General features: G+C 39.5%; 1 protein-coding gene and 1 pseudogene across 1 annotated transcript; one reads left to right on the top strand and one right to left on the bottom strand.

Moving 5' to 3' along the window:
- Positions 1-6,580: 6,580 nt before the first annotated feature.
- LOC101597533 (putative protein FAM47D) lies at positions 6,581-7,852 on the bottom strand. Its single transcript, XM_004665713.1, has one exon. It carries the CDS (start codon positions 7,850-7,852, stop codon positions 6,581-6,583), a length of 1,272 nt encoding a protein of 423 aa, XP_004665770.1.
- A 1,000-nt stretch (positions 7,853-8,852) lies between these two features.
- On the top strand, positions 8,853-9,442 carry LOC101609210 (annotated as a pseudogene).
- Positions 9,443-11,073: the final 1,631 nt, after the last annotated feature.

Consider the following 11,073-nt stretch of genomic DNA (forward strand, 5'->3'; position numbering starts at 1 on the left):
GAACTTGGTTCCTTTGCCTTTGTAGGCAAGCACCTTAATAGCTAAACTGTCCCTCCAGCTCTCCTATATTGCTTTTTGCCTTCTACTGTGCCTGCCTTGTCTTGATTAAAAACATAGTAAAATATAATACCATGAAATTTAGGTATATCTATCTGTATATATATATATATATATATATATATATATATATATATATATATATATATATATATATATATTTGGTTTTTCGAGGTAGGGTCTCACTCTGGCTCAGGCTGACCTGGAATTCGCCATGGAGTCTCAGGGTGGCCTCGAACTCTCGGTGATCCTCCTACCTCTGCCTCCTGAGTGCTGGGATTAAAGGTGTGCGCCACCACGCCCGGCTAGAGAGATGTTTTAAACTCACTTGCTTCTAAGTCTTGAAGTCCTAGATTTGATTATCCAGGACCCACACAAAAGCCAGATACACAAAGTGGCACATATTTCTGGAGTCTGCAGTGACAAGTGCCTATTCTCTCTCCCCCTCCTCCTTGCACATAAATGAATACATGTTTTAAAAAGAAAATACTCAGAATATTTAAGCTATATATAAAGAAAGTTATTAAAATTCCATATGATGATGTTTGTTTGTACTGCATAATTTAGGCCAAATGTTTCTAATATTTTCTCATATTTTCATTTAGTTCACCTGGATGTATAGCACAAGATCTGACATTGGGAATGGTACCACTATTTTTAGGTGAAATATTTTTGTTTTACTAGCAATTATATATTGACATGTTATGGAGGTGTAAAAGAGGTATCAATTCATGTGTTTTGAATGCTGTTTCCAAACTGATGGCAATTTGGTAAGTGGAGTCCTGTTATAGGAGGGGTGTTGTTGGGGGCACGGTTAGGGATATGTGGTAGATTTAATCAGGTGTACCCCATAAACTTAGGCATTCTGAATGCTAGGTTCACAGCTAATGGAGATTTGGGAATTAATGCCTCCTGGAGGCAGTGTATTGTTGAGGACAGTCTTATGGGTGTTATAGCCAGTTTCTCCTTGCCAGGGTTTGGAAAACTCTCCTGTTGCTGTTGTCCACCTGATGTTGGCCAGTAGGTAATGTTGACCCTCTGCTCATGCCATTGTTTTCCCCTGCCATCATGGAGCTTACCCTCAAATCTGTAAGCCCAAACAGACCCTCTTTTCCCCACAAGCTTCTCTTGGTCAGGTGTTTTCTGCCATCAAGGCAAACCTTACTACAACAGTAAAGTTGGTACCAGGAGTGAAGTAATTGCTGCTAGAACCCTGACTCTGTGGCTTTCACATTTTAGAACTGCTTTGCAGGAGATATTTGGAAGGATTTGAAATATTAGCCTAAGAGATGCCTTGCAGTGCTGTAAGTACAGTTTGATGGACTATTCTGGTCAGAATTGAAATACCTGAATGCAGTAAGAACTATGGACTGTGAGGTTAGACTTATTAGGGTGAAAAAAGAGCTTTGCCTGGACTAGGCTAGAAGCAGTTTGTGTGAGAGGCTTGCTGTTATGACCATGTCCTGAGAAGTTGTGCAGGGTTACCTTGAATAGAAATGGACTGGTGTGAGCAGAGGTGTTGGGCCCTGAAAGGCCCAGGCGTGAGGCCTAGTGGAACTTCCTGAGCCTAGCTAAAGTTTGGTGACCTGTCTCTGGCCAGCTATGACTCAGCAGGAGGCCTAATGGCTTCTGGTCTGCTACTTCTGCGTGGCAATTGTAATTACCATTTCAATAGTTACAGTTTACTATTGGCCCTTACCTCTTCTCCCATCCTAAAATCCCTGCTTTCGTCCCCAACATGATATAGGCAACTGCTCAGAGTAATAAAGCGAGTTGTTTCTGCAAGTTGTTTCTGCATGGAAAAGACTCCTGACTCAGTGTGGTTTTTTATCCTGTGGCCAGGAGAGGTTTCTTAGTCCTCCGATGCTCATCATCCTCCTCAACCCCTAGGGAGGAACCAGCAGGTCTAGTCCTTCCCTCGGCACTACCTGAGCAGGAAGGAGCCCCGCACAGAGGAATATAGCAGAGAAAAATGAAGTCTTTGGGCCAAAACTGCTGCCTGTTCAGTTGCAATTGTATGAGAGGTTACAACCGTTGAGATTGAGCCAGCTAACCTGCATTAGGACAACAAAAATAATACAGACTCATCTGAAGGGGCCTGAGTGGAGAAGGTGTGTCCTGTTCTTTAAAGTCTGCTTTATAACCCCCTGGATTAACAAATTGACAACCAACCTGGTATTATGTAGTTAAAGAAATTCAGGAAAGAGAAAGCCATTGAACTTGCAACATGGTCTTGTGTTTTGGGAATGCCCATGGGCAGTGTGTACCAGATTTGCTGGATTGCTTGCATGGAAACCCAATGGAGGTGTGAGGGTGGGATGTGGGATGCAGTGGAGACCCAATGTAGATGCTTGGAACATAACACGGCTCCTAAGGAGAGCTGCCAGCTCCAGATGAAATTTTCTAGGACTATGAGTAGTCTAGCTAGAGGGGAAGAATTGGTACTCCAGAGACTTGTTGCTGGTTAGAATTATAAGACTTGGAGACTTGTCACTGGCTAGAGTTGTTGGACTTGGAGCTACAGAGTTTCATGTTTGCTCTGTTTTAAATCTTGTACTCATTGAATATTTCTTTGCTGTGCCCAATGCCATCTTTTGCATTGTGAATGTTTATTCTGTGCAATTATTTTTGTGTGTGTGGGGGTTGATATTATGAATCAGTTAAAAGATCTTGGACTATGGGAATGTCTGAATATCATTGGGATTTATTTAAAAATATGGGAACTTTTAAGCTGGATGAATGCATTGTACTTTACATCATGTATGGTTAGCAGTTTATGGGGGGCCAGGGACAGAATATGGTGGTTTGATTCAGGTATACCCCATAAACTTAGGTTTTCTGAATGCTAAATTCCCAGCTGATGGAGATATGGGAATTAATGCCTCCTGGAGGGAGTGTATCATTGGGGCAAGACTTATTATAGCCAGTTTCTCCTTGCCAGTGTTTGGCACACTCTTCTGTTGCTATTGTCTACCTTATGTTGGCCAGGAGGTAATATCCACCTTCTGATCATGCCATTGTTTTCCTCTGTCACCATGGAGATTCCCCACAAGTCTATGAGCCAAAATAAATCTCGTTTTCCCACAGTTTGCTCTGGGTTGGGTGATTTATGCCAGCAATGTGAACCTGAATACAACAGGATGTTAAAGCCAACCACCACCACCCAGCAGCCAGCGTTAGCTTGATTTACTCTCATGCTGCAGTTTTCCACCTGATGTTGGCAAAGAAGTGATGTTTTGCATCTGCCCATCCAATGTTTCCCCTGCTATCATGGAGCTTCCACTAGAGTCTATAAGCCAAAACAGACCCTTTCCTATAACAAGCTGCTTTTGGTTGGGGATTCTGTGCCAGCAACAAGAAAGTAATTATTGCAAAGCTTTTATTTATTCTTTTCCTACTTTATAATATCCAGGTATATATATATATGAATGGAAAACAATTACCACAAAATTGGATCTTTCACTTTCCCTTACCCCAAAGCCTGGTCACTGTATTTTTCCTCCTCTTTACTTATGATCTCATTGGGGAAGTGGTGTAGTTTCAGACATTGGCCCTCTTTTGTATTTTACATATAATTAATAGTCTTCAACTTTAAGGGTACAAAGAATCATGTCAGACAATATAATTATTCCTTTGGGTATTTTCTGCTGCCTCAAAATTTTGTTATGTGTTAAATAGCACTTAATAACAGCCTTTAAAACATGACACATTTAAAGATACCCTACCATCTTAAACTCTTCGCATGTGAGCACCAAGATGATAATTTGAGTCTCCTCTGAGGAACCCATCAATGACTGGCAGTGAAGGCTGAACTTTAATCTGAAGGTTACTCAAAGATGGAAGTTTAACTGCAGATGTGGCACTAATAGAAAAACTGAAACTGCACTTCATGTAAGAACAATTTCAGTTAGGGAAATCATAGTTATAAACTTTTCTATTTCTGGATGGATTAAAAGGTAACTGGCAAGTTCGCACACTAAAGTAAATGCCCTGAATACAGATTACATTAACTTTGCTAACAATAGTTCCCTAAAAATCACCCTCTATGGAATTGTATTTCATGTTAAAATACTATGATAGCTTTTAGGAGCAACAGCTGCACTGGGAAGAAGACATGCAACACATCAGTACTACTCAATCAGGAAAGAATTTGGGGAAGGGAAAATTACTACTAGAAGGAACATTGAAAATGTGATTAAAACAAGGAGATGCAAATAGAAATATTTGAATTTTTAAAATATGAGTTCAATGCTGGAGAATCTCAGTAACCTCACTCTTAGATACTTCCTCCTTGTCTCAATTTTTTCACTAAACAGGTTTTGTATCCACTTTGTTTTCTGCTGAGCTTAGTCATTGGGACTTGTCACAGCTTAGAAAAAAAATCAAAATGGTTTGTTTCTCCCATAAACATGAAGTTGCATTGCTTGCAAGACAATAGATGCAACTAAAAATAATCCTATCAATGAATAAAATCATCTCAGAATTACAGATTCACATGTGTTCTCTCATTTGTGTGTCTGTTCGGGTAGATGGCCAGTTTCCTCTGGTTTGGACCCGCAGCAGTTTCACAGGTTGTGTTCCAGAGAAGAATTTAGAGGGGCACAGTAGTAGAAAAAGCACTCATGAATTGACATATAAAAGACAAGAGAGCAAAAACACACTCTAGAAAATACAGGCCAAGCTGAGCAGCAAAGGCCCTGCCCTGGCAGGCATGTGGCTCATATTTCTCCTGTCCCTGCTATCCTCTCTACTGTGCAGTCCCTGAGGTGGATACTTCCCCAGAAAAGGAGCATGCTTTTGACTGAATTCATTTTACTCAGAAGTTAGCATATGCATAAGATGCAATAACCTGGATAGGGGATCAAGTGTTCCCACATTTGAAAAGTCTACTAGGGAAGAAGGTCACAACACTGCATAATCTCCTGGCAAGAAAGTCCTTGTAGGTGCTTTCAACGGACACAGCTGAAATAGACTACTACAACCTGATGTTCTTTTCATCTTATTTAAGTGGCCCTGAGAAGGCCCAAACTGGAGATGACCCCCATCTTTGTCTTTATATCTTAATAATCACTACTTTCTTTATATCCTATTCCAGGGCCTTCGTGACCCAGCTAGAGAGACAACTACCATACAATGTGTTTTATGTCCTATGTGGGGGCCTGGTGGTGATTGATTCAGAGTTCACCTCTTGTGTAACATATCCTATACATTATAGACTCCTAAAATCATACTTGTACAAATGACATAAAAGTATAAATAAAGCTGTTTAGGGGAACAATGGGACTAATGAGAGTAGGAAGAATGAGCTTAGGAAGGGGACATAAATATGAGAGGATATGCCCAAAGTACATTATATACTCACATGAAAATGGCTTTAATGCAAAATCATACAACTAAAATTAAAAATAGAGTAAATACTTAAATATAAGATTCACAAACATGACACTACCACTAGAAACAAAGAGCATAGAGAGAAAACTATTGAAAATCATTTGAGAATTTAGCTTTTGGATATAACATCAAAATCCTAAGCTATAAATGCTAAAGACAGACAAGTGGGATAGATTCTATCCAATAGTTTCTGCATAAGAAAAGTCTAAAAGTTATCCAAAGGAGTTATAGAAAATATTTGCATAACATATGTCTGATGAATATTGCATCTTGAAAATATAAAGCCCTAGAGCTAGGTGTGGTGGTGCATTTCTTTAATCCCATCACTTGGGAAGCAGAGGTAGGAGGATTGCCATGAATTTGAGACCACCCTGACACTACATAGTTAATTTGAGGTCAGCCTGAGCCAGAATGAGACCCGACCTCGAAAAACCAAAAAACAAACAAACAAACAAAAATCCAAAATATAAGGCCTTATGGGTTCTTACCATACACATACTAACAGAAAAAGTGAAAATGTATAGTATAGTGCTTTAATAAGTAAGATAACAAATATTGAACTTCTGAATACTAAAGCAAATTGGAAATTAAACTCGTAAGAGAAGGTTAACACCTAAGAAGGATAAAGGTCAAGAAAGGAAAATGTATTCACATTAGCATGACTATAGATTTGAAGTTCTGGTTAACAAGTGAAAAATTACTTAATTAAAACATTAATTCAGGCCTAGCATGATGCCACACCCCTTTGATCCCAACATTTGTCAGACATTTGACTGTGAAGAAAACATAGGACTAATGAGTGAATTCCAGGTCAGCCTGGGCTAGAGTGAGACACTACCTTAAAAAAAAGAGAGAGAAACTTTAATTCAGAGGCACCTGAAAATATTCATTTATTCTGTAAGTAATGCCACTGTCTCATTTTCAGTGGAATATTTTCATAGTGAGTGTTATGCATTGTATAAATGATTGTTGTCATCTTCTCAAACTACAGCACATAGGAGGAAAGTCAGTGTAAATATGGATAAAGTATCTAGAGTCTTAGTGATGGAAAAGCAGAGGCTTACTGAGAAATATTTAAAACATATGAGGTGCTGCATCTCCAAATGTTGAACTGGAACCAACGCGATGAGTATTACAAATTAGACCTGGACCTAGTCCATAAGTGACGATAGGCACCATCTAAGTCACAATTCTGCAACTCCTTTTCCGCCTCCTTCTCAGCATCCCGCAGTTGTTGCATGATCAATTCTTGAGCTTTTACCTCTCTCAGAGTAGGAGTAGTAATAGAAGCATAATCCCATCCTTTCCTGGTGAATAACTTCTCCAGGACTCCTGGCATACTGTAGCCCTTACTGATGATGAAATCCTTAAAGGCAACTGCTCCATAAAGATTTTCAAGAATATCTGGCTTCGAAACACTTCTACCTTGGATTTGAAGGGAGGCCTTGTGGTCTGGGAGATGCTTTTGATTTCCACGATTTTTTTCCTGCTGTGTTTTCATTTGTGATGAGCCATCCTCATTCCTCTCCCTATGGCTTTCATGAGCATCATGTGGTTTGGGGAGCTTTTGCTTAATCTTTGATGTCTGTACCTTGTGTCTGGTGTCCTTCTTTGCTTTTTTCTGACTGTTGAGGTATCTGAATTCAAAAGGAAGATCTATTTTCTTGCATGACTCTTTATAACCTGACAGGCACTCACAGTCGATATCAAATGTGCATTCCATGTCATCCGTGATATTTAAGCTTTTAAATTCATCATCCCATTCCCAAAACTCATTATTATAAAGGGGGTCAAGCATATCTTCACTTCTTGACTCATCTTTATTGAAGCAGTCATGGTGATGTGACCCTGTGGTGGTTGAAGGATCCACATCCAAATTTCTAGGACATTGTTTCCCAAATTTATTGGGATTCTCGACTTCTTGCTCCCAGTATCGTTTGTTGGCATTCAGCTTTACAGAAGATTTTGGCAAGCCCAGCGACTTTATGAAGAAATAGTCTAAATCATCATCAGAATCATCACCTTCCCATGTCAAGGGAGCCATTACCTGCTGGATCTGGTGGGCCACTGCCTCATCCGGAGACCTTGTTCCTGATTGCTGGGCTGGTGAAATTGCAGGAAACGTTTCTAAGCCTTGGGGAAATGATCTGTGTCCCCTGCTTTGGCTAGGTCTGGGGGAGATGGACAAAGTGGGAGAAATTGGTGGTAGAAAGGCCCCAACAAGTCCACGTGGGAATAGGTCTTTGCTTGGAGAATAACCTCTCCGGAAGCTGTCCAGTTCCTCCACCCCAGATAGATGGCGCTGTTCCTCCCGAAAAGTTGGGAACTTCCATTGCTTCTTGTTAGTCAAGGACGATTTCCGTTTGTCCGTCTGCCGGGGTACCCGTGGTGGTTGATCTGCCATGGCTTCCCTGGCTCTGAGGTCAGTGGTCCAGCTCAGCCTGAGGCCACTCAGGTTGCTAGGAAACCTGGAACTATGCCTTGGGTACCTTTGTGATGAGCAGAACACAATTACCTGCCCACAATTATTTCCTTTCTGTTCTAAATGTGGTGGACAGCATAAACTATTGATCCTTTGGCCTTTTGATAGATTTTCATTTTTTTCTCCCTTGGCCTAATGTCCAAAGAATGTACCATAAGCATTTATAGTCACACTTTCTTATGCACATGTGCAGTAACCTCTAGCTAGGAATGCCAAAGTAAGATGTCCAGCCTCTGATCATGTCATGCTTTCCCCTTTCTTCATGGAGCTTCCCCTTAAGACTTTAAACCAAAACAAAAATACTTTCTGGGTGCTTTATACCAGCAATGAAGAAGTAATTGTAACAGTTACAGTAAGAAAAGCAGGGCTGGAGAGATGGCTTAGCAGTTAAGGTGCTTGCTTTTGAAACCTAAGGTCTCAGGTTCAATTCCCCAGTACCCACATAATCCAAATGCACAAGGTGGGTGGTGCATGCTTCTGGAGTTTGTTTACAGTGACTGGAGGCGTTGGCACACCGTTTTTTTGTTTTTTTCTCTCTCTCTCTCCAATAAATAAATAAATAAATAATTTAATTAATTGACATTTTTAAAGTATTTATAAAAAGAAAAGATGAAGGGAAGCCCTAGTGCTCAGTAGGTGCAGGGACATTCTGTGTCTCTGTGTCCCTTTGTAGATGCTCATGCAATTGAAAGAAATAATACAGATCCTATTTATCTTTTGTTCATCTGCCCCAGTGATGACATCTTATAGAACTACAGTACAATATTACAATCAGGATAAATGCTCAAGAGTATTATTGCTGGGTTATATGGTAAGAACATGCTTCCTTTAATTAATAGCCCCCAAGCTGTCTTTCTAAATGGCTGTCTTTCAACCAGAAGCATACAAGTAGTCCAGTTTCTCTTCATTGTCACTAGATAAAATGATATTATTTGGAAAAACCTCCTAGCAGCTGGGCAGCTTAAAGAATCTCCCATGGTCATGTGATTCTAGATACTTCTGAGGATGGCTGAATACAGTGTTTAATAAAGTAAATAACAAGCACATCAAGAATGTTAGTCCTGATAAAGTAGCATCTGAATGGCTACTGTGTTATGGGGCCACAGTGTGCTATCATGACCAGGAGAAGTGGCAGAAGGACTATAATAGCCTCCCAACAGGCCCTGTTGGACAAAAACAAGATTCAAGCAATAGATGCTACTGATCCTTACATTGCGGACATTGGAATTGATCACATGCCTACAGCATGGTTAAAAAAGTAAGACTATCCAAGTGCCATTATGTTGAATTTGCAGAGGCTTAGTAAACTTGGAAAACTACAGAAAAGCCTTTTGGAAATTGAAATATTTTTTTGGGAATGTCACAAACAAAGGCCTCATTGTTTCGTGTCCATTTAGAAACATCAGGTATTTGTTCTTAAGTGATCTTCCTGGAGTAAAAGAAACAGAAAATCGTCTCTAAGTCCTTAAGACAACACTGCCTTCTCTGGAACTAAAATTGTACTTGAAGTAAAATAAGAATAAATAAAAAGTGTCTCATTTCAGTACAAATGAACATTTGAAATTACCGATCCTAAATAAATAGCAATGAATATTATATATTCATCAATAGAATTGTAATATCATATGACATATTAGAAATAGAGATGGTACAGTATTAGAAAATACTGAGAAATGACTAAATTATTTGGTTGGAAGTGAGAAATTATATACATAAAATCATTTTATGAAAAATGCAAAGTAAGTAGCATTTGAATTCTAATGTATTCATTCATATATATGTACTATAAATATATTGATGTAGATATTCATAGTTCTTTAAAGTGATTTAACAGCAACACAGATATTCTTTATTGTGTTATAATTATTTACATTTTACTTTAACTTTACTGTTATTAAATTGTGTTACTATAAATGCAAAATTGTGAAAAATTGGAAACTCAGTTACAGGTTCCTTAATGCAGTCACTAGTTGTTTCACATTGTCCCAGGGCTTGCACACATTTCTCATGCTTCTGCATTTCGGTCTCCTTGATAATTAACATAAATGTCCTTTCTCAGAAGAATTAGCTGTTAGTTAATTTGTCTGTCTTTACGCATACAGGAGTAGTAGCACTGGACTTCATTCACATGATTCAGTAGAACAGAGGAAACAATCATAGAGACCAGCAAACTACACTTATTTTTTTCTTATTTGCTTCAAACAGAGAACAATAATGTGTTAATTAGTAGCTAATTGTGTTTTCCTCAACTATCTAGAATGCTGCCTGTTCTGAATTCAAGGGTCATCAAAAATATAATCACAAAAATTAATTTGTATCTAGGAAACAGTGAAGCAGATTACTCAGGGTAGAAAGGCCTAAGTGAGATCAAGGGAAGAGAATGAGTAAAAGAAGGGTGGGGATAGGGTTAATCAAAATCTAAGAGGGTATAAATAAGTCATATGGAAACCTACTGTTTTGGACAATGACACATTCAGAAGCCATTGATTGTTACTAGAAAATTTTCAGTGCCAGGGATGGGATACCTTCTAGTGTGTTGCTGGCCAGGGAGGGTCCTGGTGCCCCCAAAACATCACAGACCATTGCTGAGGCCCTTGGTTTCCCACCAGGAATAGATGGTAAAACCCTATTGCTGAAGAATCCACATGCTTGGGCTGCAAGGCCACTGAGAAATCCTGCTGGAGCTGAGCTTAAAACCTCCTCCATGTAGACCTGAAAGAAGGCTGGAAAAAGCCACACTGCATGCAGTTCAATGAGAGAGAGAGAGAGGGAGAGATGTCATTAGTGAAGATCAAAAAAAAAAAAATGAGTGGACACTGAAAGCCTTAAGTTTTGCTAGCCAGGCCAAATGAGCCAATAGGTGCAATAGTGACATGCCTGTTATGGGAGAAACCAGCCACTCTCTAATTGGACTGCAGGCCCAATCCACTGGAGGAAATACATTCCTGATACTGAAAACCTACAACAGGGTTAGTCATGAGCCCCAGGGGTGTAATGTCTGCTGGTATCTGGCTAAATGTATATACTATGCTCACCAAACTGCCTAGTAAGTACTTCTCTTAATGTTTATACTCATATATTAATGCTACTCTCACTTTTGGTTAGAGAAGCTTCTCTTTTCACATGGTGATGACCTCTGGGAT

Source organism: Jaculus jaculus, chromosome X (assembly GCF_020740685.1).
Source record: "Jaculus jaculus isolate mJacJac1 chromosome X, mJacJac1.mat.Y.cur, whole genome shotgun sequence".
Lineage (NCBI taxonomy): Eukaryota > Metazoa > Chordata > Mammalia > Rodentia > Dipodidae > Jaculus > Jaculus jaculus.